The sequence below is a fragment of the Callithrix jacchus genome, chromosome 1 (assembly GCF_049354715.1).
Source record: "Callithrix jacchus isolate 240 chromosome 1, calJac240_pri, whole genome shotgun sequence".
Taxonomy (NCBI): Eukaryota; Metazoa; Chordata; class Mammalia; order Primates; family Cebidae; genus Callithrix; species Callithrix jacchus.
The window spans coordinates 22,199,154-22,223,841 of record NC_133502.1 but is presented as its reverse complement, the minus strand read 5'-3'; the positions used below and the strand labels follow the sequence as shown (position 1 = coordinate 22,223,841).

At 37.5% G+C, this 24,688-nt stretch overlaps 1 protein-coding gene across 2 annotated transcripts; it reads left to right on the top strand.

Annotated features, from left to right (window-relative positions):
- The first annotated feature begins 226 nt into the window (after positions 1–226).
- Positions 227–24,688, top strand: ARGLU1 (arginine and glutamate rich 1). 2 transcript variants are annotated; one of them, XM_003731909.5, is made up of 4 exons: positions 227–807; positions 8,788–9,013; positions 11,315–11,398; positions 23,856–24,688. In XM_003731909.5, exons 1-4 carry the CDS (start codon positions 461–463, stop codon positions 24,018–24,020), a joined length of 822 nt encoding a protein of 273 aa, XP_003731957.1. In that variant the 5' UTR covers positions 227–460; the 3' UTR covers positions 24,021–24,688. The 2 variants fall into 2 exon arrangements, with proteins under 2 accessions (XP_003731957.1, XP_078185585.1); XM_078329459.1 differs by lacking the exons at positions 11,315–11,398; positions 23,856–24,688 and adding an exon at positions 10,830–11,062.

Genomic DNA, 24,688 nt, shown 5'->3' with positions numbered 1-24,688 from the left:
GTGTTTAATTCATTCAACATGGCGTTGGCATTTTACCAGGAAGGGAAAAAAAGTACACTGATGCAAAAGCCAGAGTCTCCCAATTATTGCGTCTCAGGCTAACGCCAAAACTGACGGAAAAAAACGAGTGCGCTCGGAAGCGCCCGCCTACATTCGGCAAAAATCGTCAGGGGGCGGGGCCCACGCTTCGGCACGTTCCGCGCAGGGCATTGTGGGAAGGGCGGCCGGTGCAGCCGTAGCTGCCATCTTAGGGTCGCCTTGCGCTGCGGCTTTCTCGTTTGAGGCGGCCTTCGTAGCGACTGTAGACGTCGGGAAAGGGCACAAAGTCCGCTGGCCAACAGCTTTCCTTCCTCCGGCCTCGGTAGGACCTCCAGCCCGCGTCCGAAGGCAGAGGCGAGGGGAACCGGCCGCGTGAGGGGCCTGAGGCGAGCCGTGGTTAGTCAGAGCGTCGCCCGGAAGGATGGGCCGGTCTCGGAGCCGGAGCTCGTCCCGCTCCAAGCACACCAAAAGCAGCAAGCACAACAAGAAGCGCAGCCGGTCCCGGTCACGGTCCCGGGACAAGGAGCGCGTGCGGAAGCGTTCCAAATCTCGGGAAAGTAAACGGAACCGGCGGCGGGAGTCGCGGTCCCGCTCGCGCTCCACCAACACGGCCGTGTCCCGGCGCGAGCGGGACCGGGAGCGCGCCTCGTCCCCGCCCGACCGCATCGACATCTTCGGGCGCACGGTGAGCAAACGCAGCAGCCTGGACGAGAAGCAGAAGCGAGAGGAGGAGGAGAAGAAAGCGGAGTTTGAGCGGCAGCGAAAAATGTGAGTGTCCGCGGTGGGAGGGGCCGGGGCGGCGCGGCGCGGGCCGGGAGAATGGCGGGGACCGTGCGGGGTTGGGGACGGGGAGCGGGAAGGGGCCAAGGAGGCGACGGCGGGGCGGGGTGGCTTGGCGTTTGGAAAGCCTGGGGCGGGACAGACCCAGGAGTTGTCCCGGGTCTGGGCAGGAATTTGAGGGTTTGGGCAGAAAGGGCTTAAATGGGAGAACGCGATTTTGGCGCGCGAGAGAGGAGTGGTGTCCCGGAAGTAGGGGTGGAGTTGAGAGTGAAGTCCGAAAGCTGCGTCGGCGGGGGAGGCCGGGAGCGAGCTGGCCTGCAGATGTGGAGGGTGCGGAGCGTTTCCAGGTCGACTTGAGAAGGAGACAGAAGAGAGGGGAATTCACCTTGATATGCGAATCACAGCTGGCCAGAAGCAGTCTGTTGAGGCTCAAATTTGGTACAGGATACAAGTACTCTCGGGAATCAGACGCTTGAGGTGGTCTGCCAGAAAAATGCCTTCTCACTGTAGTGTGTTCCTGTTAAGTTGTCCGGGCTGCTTTTTTCCCCCTCGAGCCTACTCCCTCACCCCTTTCTTTAGATGTTAAAAAAAGGAGGGCGGGGGAGGCACAGACCGTAAGTGTACAGTGCGATGAGTTTTTTGATCCTTGAATTCACCTGTGTAGTCACCATCCCAAAGCCTACTCTTTTTTTTTTTAACTTTATTTTCCTCTAGCAAACACGTGCAGTTTTGTTGTTTCCCTTAAATTGTTCTACTTCAGAAGACACTTGAATACTTGTTTTTATTTTGGCGTTGCTCACACGAAGAGTTTTTATTTAATGAAAACTAAAGTTACAGTGTGTCTGAAAAAGTCAGCTCTCATGTATTTCCGGCTATGAAAATAGATACGGATAATCCCAAACTAAAGGAAGTTTAGGTTGTAAAATGTAGGGATTTGTTGTATGTTTTGCTTTAAGATCATCATACTTTGGTGCTGAGTATTCGGTTCTCAAAAACTACACTGAAAAGTAGATTTGAACAGTCGTACTAGCCATTCTTGGTCCGTTCTTCAGTGAATATTTAGAAGTGCTCATGAGGCAGGAACGTTACTGAATTTATGATTTTCTCAAGGCAAGTTTATGTGTACTGAATTGTCTGGGAGTTTTGTAGTTTTCTGTAGTTGGAATTGTGTTAGATAGGTTTTCCAGCACACACACACACAGTTTGTTCCTAAAACCAAAGTTACTAAAAGGTAGGACTGGAGCACTAATAATACAGAGGAAGCTATACCTGGAGCTGTTTTGCTTTCAACATTCCTTCAAAACACTTACAGCACTCATTTTTTCCTGTACTTAGAACTGTCAGTGGCATATATGAAAACACAGTTAAAGTAATTGTTTCACATTAAACCTTAGTTTTATAAAATCCAACTTTTGGGTCTGGAACAAGGCCCTTAGCTGTAAAGCTCTTAAGTATCAATAGATGAACGTATGAATAAGACAATGCTGAGATAATTTCTTCATGTGAAAACAAAGGCGACCTTCAAAGAGTAATGACTTGCCTTTTACTAGAAAGCTCGGATTGGTAGGAAATATGAGAAGAAACTTGGTATGCAAAGAATAAATAGAAGCATTTAACAAGTTTCACATGGACAGCAAAGAAGAAATTCAGGAAATAAAGGAGCTATATATAGAGTTCTCTGGTTTAAGAGAAGACACAAACTGCCAATAGTATTTAGGAGGGAGAAGGGGCCAGGGCTAGCAGCCACATGTACACTAAATTCCTGGGTGCCATGTAGGCATTTCTTAGTATATTCTGATGCCTTGGAAACAATGCAGAAGAAACAGTGCAAAGACTTAGGTGTTGGAGCTTTGGGAATGGAAGGAAATAGTTTTCAGTCTTTGTATTCTGTTAGTTTATTCATTTGGCTAATGTTTATTGAGCATTTAATAAGTGCCATGCAGGGCCGGGTGCGGTGGCTCAAGCCTGTAATCCCAGCACTTTGGGAGGCCGAGGCGGGTGGATCACGAGGTCAAGAGACCGAGACCATTCTGGTCAACATGGTGAAACCCCGTCTCTACTAAAAATACAAAAAATTAGCTGGGCACGGTGGCGCGTGCCTGTAATCCCAGCTACTCAGGAGGCTGAAGCATTCTCATTGCCTGAACCCAGGAAGCGGAGGTTGAGGTGAGCCGAGACCGCGCCATTGCACTCCAGCCTGGGCAACAAGAGCGAAACTCCATCTCAAAAAAAAAAAAAAAAAAAAAAGTACCATGCACTGTGCTAGGTGCTGTTAATATAAAGATGATTGGCACTTCTCCAGGATCTTGATCTAGCTCAAAGACAAATCGTTAAATAGGAGTGACAGTAATACAAACTGTGTAAAGAAACTATCATGTGTGGGTGTCCTAAAAAATGAGTGGAGAATATAAGAATATGACAGTGTCAGGCAAGATGTAGGACATATGTGGATCATAGAGCCTCCTCCCCCAACTCCTGCCAAAATAAAGGAAATGGGGTGGGAGTGGGGGGAATGGTCTTAAAGTGGGATAATCAGGTGACTGATGACTTAGAACACAAAGTTTTGTAAATACTTAAGTCATAGAGTGACTGGAGAGGTAAACAGAGGCTGAGAATCATGTTCGGGTTGTTGTATGTCATATTAAAGAGCTTGGATTTCTCCCTAGAAACAGGAAAGATTTTAAGCAGGTAAATGACATGGTGCCTTTTTTTGTTTTGATTGTTGTATGGGATGGAAACTAGTTAAGAGGTGGGTACAGAAGTTTACACAGGAGTAGTGAGGTTGGTTGTCGTAAAGGACAAGAGGGACAAATTTAAGAAACATTTAGGGTATATTAAATGAAATGTAGGTCTTCAGGAAAAGAGTGTTAGTTCTCATGTTTATAGTGTGGCTATTGCAACTTATCTACCAAATGTTTCAGTAACAACCAAGTGGCAGGTACTGGTTAAAATATCAGAAACTTTGTGAATAGTGGATCAGGGAGAGGGAAAGGGCATAAGAGAATTTACACTTGGTGCCTCTACTGTGAGAACTAGTTTTGGATATACTGTGCTGAGTTTATCCAGAGTTGATAATGTGAGACTGAAGCCTAGCTAAGGGGCTTCACTGAATGTCAGTAAAACCTTGAGAGTATATGGAATGACTCTCAGGGAGAGTGTGGAGAGAGGATTGATTCATTCAAGGGACTGAAAGAACCTTATGATTGATATATCCGTATTTGCAGTTGGGAAGAGGAAGGAAAACCCATGGTGGAAGCAGAAAGGAATATGATAAGAATGCATAGTGTCAAGTGCACTTTCAAGAAGTCTAGTTAGATGAAAAGAGACAATAAAATTAAGAATCAACCATTGGGTTTAACTAATTAGGAATTCTTTAAGATTGGAAACCTTATTGGTTTACCACTTACAATTCTGAGGTGTTGAATAAATCACCTACCTCTGACCTTGTTTTTTAATCTGTGAAATGGAGACGTTTGTCTTGCTTATTGTGAAAATTGGAGATAATGTATTTAAAGTATCTAGGCAATAGGTGGCATATAATGAGCCTCAGTATGTAATGTTATTGAATGTAACTCACATACATGGAGCCATACTGAGCCTTGTGAATTAAGACATGATCTTAAGAATTGTAATCTTAATTCTTAAAAGATAGGCCTTTACATTTTTAAACACTGTTGCCCTCAATTTTGAATAGGCAGTTCACATGGTTCAAAATTCAGTTCAAAAGATTTCCCTCTCATCTCTGTGTCCCAGCCATTCGGGTTGTTGTTCTCACCCCTCCCCTACACCAGTAGCACCATTTTCTTAAATGCTCTTTTGAGATGCCTGCATGCATGTTGTATTAACTGTTGAAAAAATAGCTGAAAATGAGTTGCAGCGAATCAGGAAAATATCAGTGGCATAGTAACTTACTCTAGCCTGTGATATCCTTAGAATATCCTGTGTTCAACTACATGACAGATTAACAGCCTTCTAGATTAGAATATCTACACTGAACTGGGATCTATATGAGTGATTCTTAGAATATGTGGACAGCTCATTGTGAGAGCAAAGAAGAGCTTTTAGGAACAGATTGAGTATTTGGACCGCATATTTTTGGAGGTTAAGGCTCCGACAGAACATGATAAGGCCTAGCTGATGTTAAGAATATGTATGTAATTTATGTATTTATTATTTTTTGTAGAGACAGAGTCTCACTGTGTTTCCCAGGCTAATCTTGAACTGACCTCAAGTAATCCTTCTACCTCAGCCTTTTAAAGTGCTGGGATTACAGGTGTGAGCCACCGTACCCAGCCTATACTTTTTTTTTTAAATTATTATTCTACTTTTGTTGTTGTTGTTGTTATTTTGTTGGTTAATTCTGTGCGCTTCTCTTTGCCTCTTCGATTTGTCCTGCAGAAACCAGTGTAGGGTGGTATTATAGTGCTTGCTTGAGATCATTAGCTTTGTCATCTACCTAGGTTCAGAGAAACAGCTCAGCAACATCCAGTGTGCTTGAGTCCAGAAACTTAAGCTCCTTGTTTTTAGTTTCCTCAGGAAAGATGATGTACATACCCACTGCATAGAAATAATTATGTGATTTAAATGATGACATGATATATAAAGCTTTCGGCTCAATATTATTTGTTACCTACACAAATAAATACTGTTTGCTAATAATTATGCGATTCCTAGAAGTAAGCCCTTAGTATTGAGTTCCCACATTTTAAAGATGTTTTTAAATAATGGTGTTAGTTACTCTGTATGGAGTAATACTCTGTTAAGTGCTGGAGTGCTGGAATCTTGCTGTTTTGTTTTTAATAGTTTCTGTTTTAAAGTTCATTGTAAGTATTGTTTTTAAAATACCTGAGAGCGTGAAGAAAATGGGACCTAGTATTAATGGACCATTTCCACTTAAAACCTTGAAGATCTTGGTTTAACGCTTTTCATCAGTATCACGTATTACTGACAGGGGAATGGATATTCAGCAGAGGAGCATGAGGAAAAGATTAGAGAAAAGAACATGAGGGTGACAACTACTATAGCAAGGATTTTAAGGAGTGAATAGACTGTTAGATATGAGATGACACCTATTTTGCAAGACACTAATGACCCACTCAAGAACATTCCAGTGCCTCTTATGGGAGTAGGTGTAATAGTGGTTTTATCATTGATTATGATGATGAATTTGCCATCAGTAAAGATGAATACATGCTTAATTCAGTTGTATATGTGCTCGTTGGTTTGCTGAATTAAGTGTTTGATGAGGGGATAAAATTGTCCTTCAGCACTGGTTCTAAAATGTGATTTAAATTTTTTCTGATTACTGAAGTAGCATTTTTAAATTTACCAAGAAAAACAGCAAACATTATATTCGTGCTAACACTTGTAGGCAAACAGTTTTGCTCTGGTACCCTGAAACCTGCCTGTTGCATGGATGGGATGCCTTGCAGTTCCTCCAGGAACGAAGGGAGATAAGCAGCCTTGTGCGAAACCGCACTAGGTCATTTTTCATTCTCCAGTGTTTCAGTTGCGCATGGGACTTTCCACTTGCCCACCCTTTGGGCTATAAAGTGGCTGAGCTATAGTTAAAATTGACTCCTTAACAGCAGAGCAACCCACAGCCTGCCTGTATTGCCTGTTATCTGGGCCCTCTGATTTGGTGTAATTGGTGGAAATAGAAGCAGGGAGCTGACACCATTCTGATTTGACTTTTGCTGTAAATAAATTTGTTTGGCCCATTATCTCCTGTGGATGAGGCACTGTAGCCATTGTGCTTTTGCCTAGGGATGGGCTTAGCTGTCAGAAAAATAACCCTGAGTATCAGGTCTCTTCTACCTTCACCAGATTCCTAACTTAAGTTGGCAACTTTCTACTCCTAGGGCCTTCTTTTGGCTTTGTGTGGAGTTTTAATTGGAACTGTGTTACATTATCTTTTTTTTTTTTTAATAGTACTGTAATCCACTTAGCATTGCTAATTAAAAGTCACATTGTACAGTAGTGGTTTTGAAATTTTAAATACTAATTTTCTTCTTAGGCTTTTCTACATTTACTAATTTCAGAAGAACCAACTAGCAAGAATGAGTATGTATATACATTTCAAACTATTATGAAAAATTTACATATACACAAAGATAGATTATTATTTTTATCATCATTCTTGTATATCCATTATCCAGATTCAATATTAGTCAGCCTGCTTTCATTTATTTATTAGTTCTCCTTCCCTTTGGATGAAGTAGAGAGACAACATTTTATATTGAAATGTAGTTTAATTTCTGTTGAAATTGTTGTCTGATTTTCTTTTATATGTTCTTGGTGATGTGATTTTTTTTTTTTTTTTATAGTAGTGGGGAAGATACCTGCTCTCATACTGAGCTGCTGTAGATAAAGGCTTATTGAAACCACTCTTGTACTGTATTTAATTGGAAGTTAAGGAAAAGGGGCATAGCTTAGGCTTTCATATCTTTTTTTAAAAACTTAGTTTTAGAAGGGGAAAGGGAAATATTTAAGAAACAAACAACAGATTCCTGAGAAATGAGTATTGCAAACATCTAGGCTCTTAAAGGAAAATAGGCTTTCTCAAGTACCTACTGTCTCCTTGACAGAAGAGTGTAGAAACTGAAATATATCAGATTGTTTAAGACACATTGGTGTTAGTGTGTTATCACTGTGAATAAGTAACAGGAGTTTGAGAACCCTTGGGTGAGAATTGAATCATCCCCAAGAATAGAGTTGAGTTGAAGTGGACTGGGGTGTTTAAAGGTTTCTTGGAAACTGTAAAGTCTTTACTAAACATATCAATTGAATGACTCTCATATGTATGTCAAATGAGTCATCAAAAGATAAAGCTTGCAGATTTTCTTTAATTTTCAGGGTTTTGAGAAGTTGGAACATGAGTTGGCCTCTTAGGATTTAGATATACTGGAAGAGCCTCAGACTTTATTCATTCTGCACAAATTATTGTCTCAGAGTGCTATTTAGTAGAAGTAATATGAACAATATATGCAATATAGAAGTAGTCATGTTAGAAACCAGTTAAATTAATTTTAGTATATAGTTTATCCAAAATATTTTTAACACACAATCAAATAAAAATAGGAGATCATCATTTATATTCCTTTTCTTTATATTAATTTTCAATTCAGACAGACACATATGATTAGTGGCTGTCACTGAATGTCATTGGTATAAAATGTGCAGGATTTCCACAGTGGTGCCTTGATAAATGTCTATAATTTCAGCACAAAATTTTATTTTGAGTAAATAGGTTTATAATATCAAAATGCGATTGGAGTAATTCAGACTGTAGTAGCATGCTTTATTGAACTTTTTCTGGTAATAAAAGTATTTTTTTACCCACTTTCCCACTTCTAGAGGAGGTTTTAATTGAAAATTAACAAAAGGAAGAAAAGACAGTGAGGAACTATGAAGCTCTTATATCAGTTCAAAACTTAAGTTGGTCATATTTTCAGTAAAAACTATGCACTATTGCTCCAGAAGTCTGAATCTCTTCAATCTGTTTATTCTCTTTTTGCTTAGTGGGAAGTGAATTTAGCCAGTCTGAGTTGCTTGCTACATAATTTCTCCTTACATCTCCTTAGCTCAACCCCAGACCGAAAGGATTAGCAAACGAACAAATCCATGTATTTTAACAGCGTGTCCTCTGATTATAAAGTCGATAGCAGAAGTAGATTTTCTGTTTCAGATTAATCATTTCTAAATTAGAACTAATGAATTAGGTTCTTTGTATATACCTGACTTCCTGTATTCAGAATATGATAAAGAAAAAAAGATTTTTATTCATTTGAATTTCTTTATCAGTTAACATCTTGGTATCTGCCGTTTTCTTAAATGCGACATGAAAATGAATTCTAAAAATCACTGAATAATATCAAGCTCAAAGGCCTGATAGACTTAAAACTAGTTTTGTTTAAACATAGTTTTAAAAATAAACGTCCAACTCATTTTTTTCTCTTTGTTTGCTAGTCGACAGCAGGAAATAGAAGAAAAACTCATCGAGGAAGAAACAGCACGAAGAGTGGAAGAATTGGTGGCGAAAAGGGTGGAGGAAGAACTGGAGAAAAGGAAGGATGAAATTGAACGAGAAGTTCTCCGAAGGGTGGAGGAAGCCAAGCGCATCATGGAAAAGCAGTTGCTCGAAGAACTCGAGCGACAGAGACAAGCTGAGCTTGCAGCACAAAAAGCTAGAGAGGTAACGCTCGGTCGTTTGGAAAGTAGAGACAGTCCATGGCAAAACTTTCAGTGTTGGGTTCTGCCTCCTGCTCAGTTCAGAAAGAGATGGAATACAGACTATCTAATTCCTTTCTCGTCTAAACTTACATTGCTGCGAAAGTTAATTTTTTAGCCTATTCAGAAGTGCTGACTGATAACTTAAAAGTTGGAAGCTTTTATAAAACATATTCAAGGATACTTTTTGATTTAATGGAACTGGCTGTCTATTTAAGAAGTGTTTGAAACTTTTGCCATGGCTGCAGGACTTACATTCTTTCTTGGGAGGACGGTGGGGAGACAGGGAGTGGTAAAGGAAAAAGGTTAAAAATCCACCTGTGGTTGGTTGTATATTCTATTCTCTATCACTCTGTTACCTAGACTGTGAGAGGCTTTTGCCTTCAGTCAGATTAAAAAGAGCAGGGCCTAACATTGAGTGATAGCACCTGCTTTGATAAATAGGTTTTCTCACTCTTGTTTTTTTCCTTCTTTTATCCCTCACTCCCCACCCCAAATCCTGCTTCAGCACAATGGACTAATTCTAGCATTCTGATCATAAGGCCCTCCATTTTCCTAATGTGTTTCAAGGAATCTTTTTAGGAAAAATATCCAGATTATTCATCCACTTTTTTTAGTATCTACTAACAACTCCTTTTTTTCTCTAGAGAGTTATGAAGGAACAGGTTGTCCTTGTCTGGAGTCAAGCTAAACACATGATTTGTTTTTATCAGCAGCTGGAGCAGAAGTTGAAAATGTCTTTCTGTGAGACAGTAATTTGCTACTGAAGCTTTATAGCTTGCTTGCACTGATTACTCCAGGATCCAAAAACTTGGTGAAAGTCATTGAAACACTCAAGGCAAATTACTTTACACCCCTGAGTGTCTGTCACCATGGTTGCATAATGAATATGAATCCCATTGGTGTGTGACATAGGAAATCCTGTAGTTGTATTTTCTTCAATGTAAGTTGAAATATTTGACACAAAATAATGATGACTCATTGTCATTTTTCATCTTTGCATTATGGACAATTGAAATACTAAATCTCTTTGCTTTCTGATAAGCTTAGCTTTTAAAATTCATTTTCCCTTGTCCTGTCTTTAACTAGATATACACGCTTATATTTATAGCGGGTTTCACAGACTATAAAATTGAATTATGAAATTTTTATTTATAGCAGTGCTTTTAATGAAGATTTTTTGGAGTAATGGTGCTGTCTTGTAGCGAGTTATTAATCATAGTAAGATTTTTTTCTCTTCATTTGCTTTTTTGTTTCATATTAACAATTTTTTTTTACACGGACACAACCCTCTGACAGTCTTTCCAAATATTAAAATTATTTGAATATGTATGCTGTGATCTGAACACTGCCCAAACCATCAAGCAGTCTTCATACAGTTTGCATTATAAAATTTCATTAAATTCTCCAAGAAAAAATAAGTTGAAGAATTTTATTTCCTGACCATGCATCCCCTGGATTTCTGAGTTTCAGTTCAGATTGTAGATGACAATATAAGCTGCCTTCCGAAATTGTCAACATCTGAATGTTAAGTCCATTTTCCCCATGGAAGAAGCCCGTAGTTCCATGAAGTATGGATTACCATTTGTATTTTTCACTAACAGTAAATGTATTTTTCTTATTAATTGTTTGCCTTAGGAATGATGAATTACATTTTTTGTTCCTTCTTACCATAAACATCTGCATTCCTCAGCTCAGCCTTCCTTGTATGTTGTTTCTTTATAAATGGTTGAGCTGCTGATGCAGGTATTGCCAAGCTAACAGTACAAATCATTTTAAAGAGGAAGCTGGCGTGTATGGCAGCCGAGGAGCACACTCTGCAGGACACTGGACAAGACAGTAAATATTCAACTTTTAATGCTGATTAAAGGAGTATAGGTAAAGAATACGTAGGTATACATAATTGGTGAGACAAATATTCACTTTATTTATATTTTATATATTATTTTTTTAATTTGGTAAATACTATCCAGTTTTGTAGTTGTCCTTGTTGATTTGTGTGATATTAAAGTATTAGTAATAATTGCCAGGAAACTATCATTAGGGAGGGTTTAGTTGGTTGCTGTTTGGACTGGGAGGGATGATTTAAATTTAGTGCTAGAAACCAATTTTAGTGGCTGCACAGTTTATCATTTATCAGACAGAAGGTAGCTATAAAGCTACCCCGTAAGTCATATCAAAAAAGTTCAGAGGAAGATTAGTAAATATTTATCAGTAAAAATAAACATTTTGTTTTTCTAACATCTTAACATATCCTCCCCTTTAGGAGGAAGAACGTGCAAAACGTGAGGAACTAGAGCGAATACTGGAAGAGAATAACCGAAAAATTGCAGAAGCACAAGCCAAACTGGTAAGTATAAAGTGTATGTGAAGAGTGTTTTGTATTTTGCTTTATTAATTTTTTTCAGATTTTGTGGATTGATTTTTGTGCTCTGTAATTTGACTTATTTTGAGGCAATTCTCTGGACTAACTTTAAAGGCTTTTTGAGGCAAAGATAGGAATAATTGAGTAGATTTTTACTACTCAATTTGTTTTGTTCTCTATCGCAGTTTTTTCTTTCCTAACCTCATTCACATTTCTGCTATGCCAGAAAAACTAATAGCACCAACAACGAAAGCTTGGAGGTGTATTTAAATCAACTATAATATGTAGCATTTTTCTTTATATTCGTTGGCTTGTTATCAGGAGTAGATAGTATATTTTTGATAGTAAGTGTACCAGAATAATTTCCTATCCCTAGTTTATAATCTATCAAGAAATACAAAGTCTTCGGTAATACGTAATATAGAAAGATGGGGGAAAAGCAAGTTGTAAGCTCCAATTACGTGGTATAAAGAAATTTTGCGGTTATAAATGCACAGAAAAACATCTGAGAGGGTCTAATTAGTTAACAGTGGACCCCATTGAGAGTAGTGATGAAGGGGTACCATAAATCTTAATAGGAATGTAAAAAGTTAATGTGGGACAGTCGTTTCTAGAGTATCATATTCTGAAAGATAGTGCACTCCAGGTAACAGATAATGCTAGAAATATTCCAGATAACTTAGTGAGCATGGCACAATGGATTCTTGGTAAATATCACCTGGTATTTGTGAAGGCCATAATGAAATCTATTGGAAAGCTATCATCTGCTTTTCCCAATAAAATCTTAAAATCTGCTAAGGTAGCAAAAGCAATAGGAATGTGAAATGGATGATCATTATAAGTTATATTACTACATGCTTATGAATAAGGATCTGATAACTTTTTTGTTTTGTTAGTGATTCTGTGTAAGGAGAGAATCTCAGTGCAGATAGGAAGAAGAGGAAAAGTATGAGTCTGAATTTGAGATTAGAAGGTTGAGCTTTGAAGGATAAATACACTCTGGTTTGTGAGGCATGGATGTTTCAGAAGAGAGGAAAAAAGTGTGACAGTTAAAACATTGAAGCAAAATTACTGACCAGATAGAACTACACCTCCTTTTAGGACATGTTAAAGAGATTGGATAGCTGTGGTGGCTTCAGTTTGTGGGTGGCCTGGAAGCTTAGTGTGCCCTGCCAAGATCGATCCCTTCTGATCCTGGCGTAGCTAGGGATGGCTTGGCCTCCTTAGATTACGCTTAAGGTCTTCGATTTGCTCCCATGAAAATAGAAATATGACTTTTGGTGTGTGATTACTGGAAAAAATATTGGTAATCATAATCTAATACTTCAAATGGCAGTAAATGGCCAGTTTTTATTTTTTTAATCCCAGTTTGTTTCACATTTCTACTTTTGCAAAGTACAGTTAAGATGAATTACTAGAAAATTGAGGTCAAATTGCTGGAAAAACTTGTAAAACACTTATTATTGATTTGTCCTGATTGGGGATTGATTAGTTTGTAGATCATAAGTCATCTGTGGGCCATGCTTAACACTAGCACTCTTCTAGATCACACAGATTTAGATTAGATCAGAGTGACACTTCTTGTTTTGTTTTGTTTTGTCTTTGAGACAGAGTTTCACTCTTGTTGCCCAGGTTGGAGAAAAATGTTGCGATCTCGGCTCATTGCAGCCTTGAGCCTCGCCTCCTGGATTCAGCAATCTTCTCCCTCAGCCTCTCTAGTAGCTAGGATTATAGGGGCCTCCCACCATGCCTGGCTAGTTTTTCTATTTTAGTAGAGACGGGTTTTACCATGTGGGTCAGGCCGGTCTTGAACTACTGACTTCATGTGTTCTACCTGCCTCGGCCACATACCAAAGTGCTGGGTATGTGCCACTGCTCCCTGCCCAGAGTGACTTACTCTGATGGCATGTCTTTGATGAACTTCAGTAAAAACGTATCTGAGGGAAAAAGCGGCTTGGATTTGAAAAAGTTGAATAAGAATTTGAACATACTTAACACGTCTGCTTACAGTGTTCAGTAAAGTTGGAAGCATAAGAAATTGATGATACTGGAGAAAAGTTTTTTTATGTGCTTCTATTGGTAGTTCTATGCTGACAGGGAAAGTAGGATATTAATTGTGTCGGAGAAGACAAAAAATGTATAAAGATGGCAAGGTACACATTGAGGCCCACTTGGCACTTTTATTGCCTTTTTCCCTCCCCTTCCTCTCAATTTTGAACTCTATTCTTTAATCTCTCTATGTATGTTCATTGGAAAGTATTAAGTACAATATATTCAAAGTCCTGTTAAGTATTGCTTGTAATGTGGGCAGATCATTGTTTTTGATGCCGTATAAAGCAAGAATAATGGAAAGGATTATGGCCTCTAGAAAATGATCAATGAGGAAAGATGATCAAAGGTGTGACTGTTTACTAAAATCTATATTGGGAAAAGCAACTTGATGAAAAAAATTAGACAAGCCATTAAATGCGTTTAAATAATTTAACATATTTTGGAAACGAGGATAACTCCACAAAAGTTACTAATACTATGGAAGCATTTGGTAAGTGGTATAGGTAATGAGAGATAATGACATAATTGCCCTGGGTGGCCTGGGAAACCTTCCTAGAAGGGGTAGTTCCTTGAACTGGGCCCTGATGGATAGTTGGAAATTCAATTAGGAGGTCGACAAGAGTGTGAGGAAATGAAACAGGGCAAAGGCCTTTGGGGAAGTAGAATAAAACAAAGGCAAGGGCATGAGATGTTCGGAAAAGTAGTTAAGTAGTAGTCATCCAACCTTACGTGTGGTAAGAAGTTTGTGTGGAAAGAGGATTACAGAAAAGACAGGTTAATAATTAAAGTGCCCCGAAAGTGGTGAGGAGATTTCTTAAACGTTTTAACTGCAAAAAAAAAAAATACAACGATCCTACAGATCAGTAAAGAAGACTAATTTCTTAATTGAAAATGAGATTTATACACAAGTAGGATGAGAAGCAGCTACAATACGTTTCTGAAAATTTATCTCAACCTCAAACGAGAGGCAAAGAAATTTCCCCTTCTTGTCTTTTTTGTTAACAGAACTCCCCCAAAGCCATTGTTTTTCCACAGTGATACAAAGAGGCCTTTTTACATGATAATCATGGGAATTTAAATGGATATAACAGTTTCAGAAAATAACAGTAAATCAGTAAATATAAAAAACTTTAATTTTGCATCTAAGAATTTCTCATGGAATAGAATCATATACAAATGAGTTTACATACAAAGATATTCTAAGATTATTTAAAATAGAAGTGTCCAAGTTGTTGGATTTATTATTACTATACAGTGGATTTTTCTGTGGCCAAAAAGCATTTGCTAAATCAGGGGAAATACAAAATGGGAGGTAGCTAAATACAAAATTTATATGTCCAATATAATCCTGTTATTTTGAGAAACATACTTGCACATTTTAAGAGACAGAAAAATAAGCCAAAATGCTAAAAATGTTTATCTCTAATTGGTAGGCTTCTGTGTAACTTCATACTTTTCTTCAGTTTCTACATGTTCTGCAAATAATGTATATCACTTTTATGATCACATAATAGTAAAGAAATAAAATTTAAGCCATACTTCTGACTTTTAAGTAGGCTCTTGTGACAAAAGTTCACAGGTTGAACCCTGTAATAACTAATAAGGCATGCGTTGGCCTAGCGACATGAGCTCAACCATACATGAAAATTATTGTTAAGTGCTCTAGTCCATGAGTAGTTAGTGTTTTTTTCCCCCAATTCCACATTGTGTACCAAGCTATTTCATTTATCAGCAAATAAATGAAATTTATATTTGTTGGTTGTCCCAACCAACAAACATACTTTATTTACAAAGTAAAAGCATCCAAATATGTGTCATGGCTTTTTGGCAGATTGTTCCTTGTTCTTGAGTTAGTGTTGGCAACATATAACTATCTTCAGGATTTGAAGGGATGTTAATACAATGGAAAATTTTAATCTTACTTTGTTAAAAATAGTGCTTAAAATTTTTTGAAGTCTTCTCCATGGAGTTTTTATGATGTGCCTTGGAAGATCTCAGATACTGTTCTGAAACGTATATGAATTTTACTTTTTTCGAGAGGGAAACAGACTTAAAAATTGGGAATAAATTTTGCTATAGGATAAAATACTCTTCCAGAAGGTTGTGTTAGCAGGAGGAACAAACCTTCAATCTATTCCCTTGTCAAGATGGTAAAATATAAACAGTGTAACCTGTTTTAGTTAATCTGGTGTAAACGCCTAAACTATAATGATTGATAGTTTTTAACAAAATTATAAGTAACATCGGTCAAAGGAAGAACAAATTACTTTTGATGGGAGACAGGGGTGTTCTTTGGGGTTTTAAAGTATATACAAGTTGTCAATTTCTAGATTTACAGATCTCTTTACTAATGAAATAATATCCTTGTCACCCCTTGCCAAGTTCATCCTGTTAAATACCACTCTGTGTCTCACCAGTTTGAAAGAGGAAACAATAATGCCATGTTTGAAAGTTGCTTATTTATCAATTGTGTATCACATAATTAAGTTTAAAATAAACCAGAACTTGCTTTACAATAGAGAGAGTGGCTCTAGGAGTTCTTAGAAAAATGTAAGCAGGGATTTCTTTTAAATAAGTTGTATGTTAGGCTGAAAAATGCCTTCTGTCCTCCCTCCGTATAAAATAATCTATATTCTAATGCCTGGAATTTGAATGTGCCCATATATGACAAGCAGGGCAGGGCTTTTATAGATGCAATTAAGTATCTTGCAGTGGGGAGTTTATTCTGGATGACCCGGTGGGCCTTAAATGCCATCGCATGGGTTCTTACGAGAGAGGCGGGGAAATTTTAGCATATTGCACAGACAAGAGAATAAAGCTAAGTAAAGACAGAAGAGAAAGATTTGAAAATGTTGGCTTTAAAGACTAAAATGATGTAGGCTGAAGCCAAGGAATCTCAACAACCCACCAGAAGCTATAAGAGACAAGGACCAGACTTTCCTTGTCTGTTACAGCTTTTTGTACATAATAGTGCATACAAGCTCAACCTCAGTCACTTCCTCCTTTTGAAACAGATGTCTTCAGGTAACTGAAATCCAAGGAAATGTTATCTAAGTTGAAGTTTCAAAAATGATTTAAGGTTATAAAGGTCACAAGAGGGGAGTTAAGAAGTAGTTAGTGGTATGAATTTAGATGGTAGCTAATGGTATTCCACAGTGATGCTTTGGCATATTAGATACCCTAAGGAGGTAAGTGTCAGAATAAATATGTTGTCACAGGGATGAAGGGGATCCTTGTGTTTTACACTTCTGTTATCTAAAAGACTCTAAAAGGAGCGTAGATACCCTGCTGACACCTTGCTTCCAACCCAGGGATACTGATTTCAGACTTGTGTCTTCCAGAATAAATTTATTTTGAGCTATTTAGTTTGTAGTAATATGTTACCTAGAAATGTAGAAGTGTTTTTGACAGTAGAGTCTTCAATTTTGAGTTACATGATAGAAAATGCATACATTGCCATTAAGGCTGTTGGCGGAACTATGTATTTTAAAGGTGCTTCTGGTTAGGGCTTAGAAGAAAATTAGGAACATATTATAAACTGAAGGGAAAGAGATGCTTTTTATATAGTAATAGAAAGCTTGGCTGAATTGGGTCCTAAAGTTGTACGTAAGACAGAACTTAAAACTTTCTCCTGTTTTGCTGACAAGAATTCTGAATACGTTTTGAAGGTGTAGTTTGGTTTCTTTCTATTGATAGTAAAGTGGCAAGAAGAGCTAAATTGAAGAATGAACTGGTAAGTATAACAAGGACCACCAGCCCTTGATGTTGGCAAAATCTCAGACTATTCAGATGGTAAAAGCTGTTCCCTTTTAGAAAAACTAGTTCTGGAAAGAAGGCCAAGGGTGTTGCTAGACAATCTTTTGTTAGTGTAGAAGAGACTATGCATGTAACTCATAGGTTCCTATACTATCTCAGTAAAAGCCGGAAATAGATGAGATTATCCAGGAAAGATCTGTGGAGAGCTGTGTTTAATGATGTGACATGTAGGGGGCCTCCAGAATGTTGTGTCAGCAGAAACTGCCAACTAGGAATGAAAAAGGTAGATGACATGATGAAGGAAGGTGTCCAGACTCCTAACAGAATCCACACACATAGGAAAAGACGATGTGAAGACAAACACAGAGATTTGAGCATATTGGCCTTGGAGTGTAGGGTCCACACACTGAGAAACCTTGGCAGTCACCAGAAGCTGGAAGACGCAAGGAGTAGATTCTCCCCTAGAACCTCTGGAGGAAGTGTATCCCTGCCAACAGTTCAATTTTTGTTCCAGTGATACTGAAAAATTTCATGCAGCTGTGGTAATTCGTTACAGTGGCCACAGGAAATTACATTGTTGGAAAAAGAACCAGGGTATCTTATAGTAGAGCAAGCATTTATGTAAGTTGAAATGGCACAATACTTAGGAAAAATAAGTCACCAAATGTAAATGTCAAATGTTTTAATTTGAAGTGAAGATTTCAGTAAGTCAGGTAAGGATTTTCAGAGAGTGAGAGGTTTGTTCCTGATTGTTAAGATTAAAAGTTGGTTTAAGACCTTATGTTAATGTATTTGGGACAGTAAGTTAAAAAATAAATTACTGAACACTAGTGAGTGTATTGGCATTGTGAAGGATGGGTTTGTAGGACATAAACTGGAAACACAAAGCCACTGAAGGCCAGTCAAAAGATGGAGACTTGTATCACCAAAGTAGCAGTTCTTAGAAACTGTAAGGGAAAACTGATAAACTTGTTGAGTGAAGGGGTATGGAAAAGCCAGGGTGGTGTGGGACAGGTGAGGGGGAGTTTGTTGTAGGAACCAGAAAAAGACCCTCCTGATGTAATCATTCCTAATACACTCATGCCAGGTATCCTCAAGCATTTGAGGAAAACTTAGTGCACAGAATGGAGTGAATGACCAAGACAGAAGAACTGGTGAAAAGAGAGAATGTAGGATACAGAAGATTAAAAGAGCCACATCTAGATAATACCTATTTTTGTGAAATTTTAGAATAGAAAGTATAAAGAAAATCCCGAAGGCATCAGATTTTCCTAGGCAAAATGATAGGGCAGTCTCTCCAGAGCTCTCAATCAGTGCTTTTTGTACATAATAGTGCATACAAGCTCAACCTCAGTCACTTCCTCCTTTTGAAACAGATGTCTTCACTTCAGGTAACTGAAATCCAAGGAAATGTTCTCTAAGTTGAAGTTTCAAAAATGATTTAAGGTTATAAAGGTCATAAGAGGGGAGTTAAGAAATAGGTAATGGTATGAATTTAGATGGTAGCTAATGGTATTCCACAATGATGCTTTGGCATATTAGATACCCTAAGGAGGTAAGTGTCAGAATAAATACGTTGTCACAGGGATGAAGGGGATCCTTGTGTTTTACACTTCTGTAATCTAACATTGGCATGTGGAATACCTTAGAAAAATTTACTGACATAGTTTACCAAGTGTCAGAACTAATCATATCAAATATATTTTTTATTCCTTGGTTATCTTAAGTGGAATATACATTATACAAGTTGTAGAAGATGAAGGAATTAAAATTATAAATGGCAGAGCAGATAAGGCTATCTTGGAAGGTTTAAGATACAGAAATTCACATTTCTGAATAGTGGCATAGTTTCTGATTGTGCTGTATTTAATCTATTTCTATAATTACTCTTGATAAGAAATGTTTCTATGTTTGGATTTTTTAAATTTTATTAAGTTATATATATTTAAATAGAGAATAGGTTTTAGTATCTCTGCTAAAGGAATTGTTGCTAAGGACTACCTTGATTAAATTTCTAGACAGTTTAAGGAGGAGAATGCTTAGAAAAGTAATCTTTCTAAAATTAGTACATCCTCTGGTTAAAGAAGGTAGGGCAGAGTTACTGGGAGGGGTAAGTAGGCCTTTTAACTGTAATGGGACTTTTATTTTTGTGTATTTCTTGTCACCAATCACTCTTTAGCTTGGGGTATAAGGTTTGAAAGCCACCTTTGTGAGATTGAACAGGGTTATGGGCATAATGGTTAGGAGGGTCTTCCCCAGTGTAATGGTTCTGGTGTTGTGGATGTTAGTTTTCCCCTTGGCCTCCAAGCTGTCCACTACATAATACTTGTTAGTGAGCCGAGTATTATCTGTATAAATATGTATATGCATCCCCAACCCCCCCAATCCAAATACTGCTTTCTTCTGCATAAATGTGAAACAAGCAGGGAGAGGAGCAATGGTTATATTCTATGACAAGTAAAGTTACCAGGAAAGAAAAAGTTACTGCAGAGAGGGTAGGGTTTAGGAAAATACCTATCAAGTAAGGTATAGGATCATACCACACTTACAGATGAACAGGTGGATGAACAGGAAACCAACTTTCATCACTTGAGAGACACTATATTAAATGAGACATGACTGTTGCTAGTGTTTGAATAGTTTTTTTTTTATTTCGTCAAAGTGTAATTGAGCAAGTAGTTTAAAGCCATAGTAGAACAAAATACCAATATTTGTATATAAAGACAGGATATTCACCTTCTCATTTTTAAATCATTGCATTAAATAATTCTGGTAGGCTCTATATGCTTAGGACTGGGGATTAACCTTGTTGAGCTGTAGTCCCAGAGAAAATCAACTCTTCTGTACATACATACACACCTTTACCTCTTATATTTGTAGACCTAAATGAAGAAACTTTATTCTTTACCCAATCTAAAGTACAGAATTAGTATTTTCTCTGAAGGAAGTTGCTTTACTTGTTTTTAGTTAGGTAAAATGATCACATGGTTCAAATTTTGTTTTTTTTAGGAAGAGAAACAGTGAAGTCCCTTTACCCTTCTTCCCACATTCCCAATCCCCACACCAGCACCATCTCCAAAAGGTGTATTCAGTTATGGGTTTTTTAAATCTTTTCAGAATGTCTGTAAATGCATATTCAGGCAGATACAAATGCGTTAATATTTTAATTCTTCCTTTTTGCACAAAAGTGGCATGTACACATGGAACTTTCTGTTTATTCACTTAACAGTGAACTTGCAGATTTTTCCTTTGCAGAACATAGGGGCCTCCTTTTTTCCTCCTTGTTTGTTTTTAGCAGCTATACAATATTCTGCTTTATATAGCTTCCATAATTTATTAGTGAATCCCATATTGTGGACATTTGGGGTTTTTTCCATTTCTTTTTTTTTTTTTTCTATAAACTTTCGTAATAATGTAACCTTGTAAATTTATTAATTTTGCATGGGTGTTCAAGTATATAATAAGGTAAATTCCAGAAAATATACTTGCTGGCATAAAGTATTACAAAGATACAATTTTGATGGTGTCAAAATGCTCTTTATATGATAGCATATGTGTGTTAGTCCATTTTTTTGCTGCTGTAACAGAGATTGGGTAATTTATAAAAATTATTTGGCTCAGGGTTCTGGAAGCTGGGAAGCCTAAGAACATGGTACAGGCATCTGGTGAGGTCTTCACATGGTGGAAGACATCCCATGGCGAGCAAACTAGACAGAGGGCCCTAGAGAGAGAGAAATGGTGGCTGGACTAATCTTTTTATCAGGACTCCATCCCCACAGTAACCAACCCATTCCCCACTCAGGTGATAATAGAATTAACCCATTCATGAGGATGGACGCCTCATGGCCTCATCACTGCTTAAATGCCCCACATTTTAATACTGTTACCATGGCAATTAAATTTCTAATAATGAACTTTGGGGGACATGTTGAAACCACAGCAATGTGCTGTCACACATTTGAATTTCTTTCTTATAGGGTAAAAAAAATGGTATCTTTGTAATTTTAATTAGATTTATCTTAAGGATTAAGGTTGTGATGTTCTACTTTATGTCCTTTTCCCCTCAACTTCCAGAGTTCTAGTATGCTTTCCTAGGGTTGAGTTAGGACCTTAGAAGAAAGTGAGTCTGGGTGTTCATATTGATAAAATGTTTCTTAGGCACATGCGCACATGCAGGGAACCTCTACTACATCTTGATTCAGTTGCACACACTAAGCGCTTGCCCTAAATGTGTGATTTATTTTAAAAAATGTGATTTATTAAAATTGGATAAAGTGATTGGCATATGAATTCACTAATGACAACTGGAAGCAGGTAGTTCTTTCTTTTGTGCTTATTAGTGAAAGTCTAAGGAAGAGAGTGGCTATTTGAAGTGGATTCTGATATACAAGTAGGATTTCCATAGGAGGAAAGAATGGCATGAGCAAAAGACGGGGAGCCAGATAGAATTTAGAAAAGTAGTAGGACCAAAGCTGGAGCCAGGTTGTAGAAAATGTTGTCTATGGAAACATGCTAATTTAGGAAGTTAAGCTATATGCCATGGATAGTAGGTATCATTGGAAATTTGAGGACAAGAAAGAGTGAGCAGTGGTCAAGAAAGGTGAGTCTGGCAGTGTCGTGTAGGATGGATTGAAGGACACACTGGAAATGGGCACCATTTTAGATGTACCAAAGATAACATGACCCTAAACTGGTATGCTGACAAAAGAAATGAAAGTAAACTCTAGGTAGAGAATATAAAACAAGAATTAATGTGACTGAAGAAGGAAAAGATGGAACACAGCAATAGAATTTGAGTGGCAGAAGGAAAAGTGTAAAAGGCAGATTTATTTTAGGGAGAAAGTGGAAGAATTTAAATCTTGAACATGTTAAATTTTGAAGCAAGTCCTGGGTCTCCCAGGTGGGTGTGTCCAGTAGCCAGGTATTATAAATGTAGCATAGGACAGTGGTTTTAGAGAGATGTATTTTAGGATACATTTTAGCTCTCTGTTGGATTTTCCACCTTGCTTACCTGCCAGATTCTCTCACTGCTTGTAATTCTGATCTTTATTATCTCCGACCTTACTTGACTTTTATTTGCTCCAACACCTGTCTTTTAGCCTTCACCACATTGCTGTCTACACCTCTTTTTGTTCTTCCTTTCTTGCTACGTAAGATAAAAATTTAAACATTCTGTGTTGCATACCAGAGTCCTGTTACCTTTTTCATTTTCCTCTGTCATAAAGCCTATAATCTAGTCACATTGCACTTTATTTTTAAAAAATTCTCAATGGAGACAAAAAGAAGTGATTGTATGGAAAATCTTAGTGAACAGAAGAATTTATTTGAATAAAGAAAAAAGTCACTGATTTTGATAGTTTTTGACCATCCAGAAGATAATTTTAGTAGAATAATGGAGATGGAAGCAATGACCTAAAATTTGACTTTGAATGGGAATAGGTAGGCAGTTCAAAGGATGCAGTGAATGTTTTAGCATCACTGTCAGATAGAGAGGAAAAAGGATAAATCATGATAATTGATACTAAAAATTCAAGGGTTAGAACAGGCTTTCTCAGCTTTGGCACTGATTAGGCCATCTTTGTTGTGGGTGCTGTCCTCTGCATTGTAGGATGTGTAGCATTGTCCCAGTCTTCTACCCACTAGATGCAAGGAGTCATCCCTAGTTGTAGCAGCCAGAATCATCTCCAGGCACTGCTTAATGTCCCCTTTGGGGAGAAGGTTAAAATTGTGCTCGGTTGAGAATTGAAGATGTGTGTATGGTAATCTCCAGGAAGCATGAGAAGGGTCTGACTTTGGTAAAGGGGGAAATCTTCTGTAGAAGAATGCAGGAAATAAGTTGCTTGAGATGGAAGGAATTGAAGGCACTGCAGGAGTGGAATCAATTATAACAGTGTCTCTTTGAAAATTAGGTAGCTCTTCATTGTTAGCCAGGTTCAGAAGGTTTTCTAATTGTTTTCTTCAGGTAATTGGGTCTATAGTGTTTCTTGGTTGTCTACTGATACTATAATATAGTCCCTTTTTTTCAGCATGATTTAACCACACAAAAGCCCAAATGGAGATTTTTTTTTTCCTGTGTGGGTTTTTTTTTTTTTTTTTTTTTTTGGTAAATCCTTCTAACTATAAATATAGTAATTGGTAGATAAGCTACTCTTTCAGTAAATCCATGCCTTGGTTTATAATTGATAATCTGTTAATCTGGTACATTGAAGTTAGAGATAAAAATAGGTACAGAACAAAATCTGTTGTGATCTCAGCATGTGATTTGTAAAAATCAATTTCCATTTCCAAAATGTATAAGTGCTTTTTCATAATTTGTTTATTTTTTATTAAAAATGAAAGGTAGGAAATTAAATACAATTAACAAAGGGTTCTCTTTTAATTTTCTCAATGCTTTTTTCTCTACCACTTAAACCATGTGACCTTAGTCAAATTTTATGACACATGCCATTGTAAGTTTTCACTTGATAACTAAAATAACGAGAAGGCGTGGAATTCATAGAAAGTCCTTGTTCTTACCCCCTTTTTTGCATTAAACACTTTTTTTGTAGATACATAAGAAGATAGGCCTGTTCTGGGGGTGCATATGATAATTTTTAATACATTCATATCATTTATTTTTACCTTTACCTTTCAGGCTGAAGAACAGTTGAGAATTGTTGAAGAACAAAGAAAGATTCATGAGGAAAGGATGAAACTAGAACAAGAACGACAACGTCAACAAAAAGAAGAACAAAAAATTATCCTGGGCAAGGGGAAGTCCAGACCAAAACTGTCCTTCTCATTAAAAACCCAGGATTAAATTGCAAACTCTGAACTTTTTACAAAGAAAAATGGAAAAACTTTGTATGGTAGCTTCATGTTGAAGTGGTTTTTTTGTTTTTGTTTTTGTTTTTTTAATTTGTAAAATCCGGAAAGTTAGCTTGTTCTAATAGGGGCTATGCTCTGCAATTCTCTTTTTATTTTTATTTTTTCTTCCACTGAGTCAAATCCTTATCAGATCATTGTTGTCTTCTAAAGACTGATGTATTTTTCACCTGTTTGGATTCTATATTAGTGGTCTGAGGAAGAGCAGATCACTTTGTAAAACTGTGGATGGTCTGATAAGGCTTTTACTGACCCCACTGACTTCAGAGTTATACTCCGTTTGCTACATCATAATGCTGGTTTTGCTGACTTTTTGTTTTTTTATATATTTATAAAAAAAGAAAAAGTTGGTAATTGCATTGGGAAATTCCCAGGGTATTACTGGACCTATGTGGTGTATTGTTAAACCAGTGTCCTTGTGATACTGTTGCTCTTGATGTTCCTGATACAGGTAAGGAAACAGTCGGTCAACTCTGATACAAATAATATACAGTTCAGTATTGTCTCTGTTCAGTTTGTTTTTATTTCATTGACAGAATCAAGCCAGCATTCCCCATTGTGTAAATAAATGATTTTGCTGAATAAAGTAAAGTCTTAAATTCA

Excerpts from the sequence above, each read along its gene's own strand:
- ARGLU1 (XM_003731909.5), top strand. The coding sequence starts at position 461 with ATGGGCCGGTCTCGGAGCCGGAGCTCGTCCCGCTCCAAGCACACCAAA. Across the intron at positions 808-8,787 it reads TTTGAGCGGCAGCGAAAAAT|TCGACAGCAGGAAATAGAAG; the intron begins GTGAGTGTCCGC and ends TTTGTTTGCTAG. Across the intron at positions 9,014-11,314 it reads CAGCACAAAAAGCTAGAGAG|GAGGAAGAACGTGCAAAACG; the intron begins GTAACGCTCGGT and ends CCTCCCCTTTAG.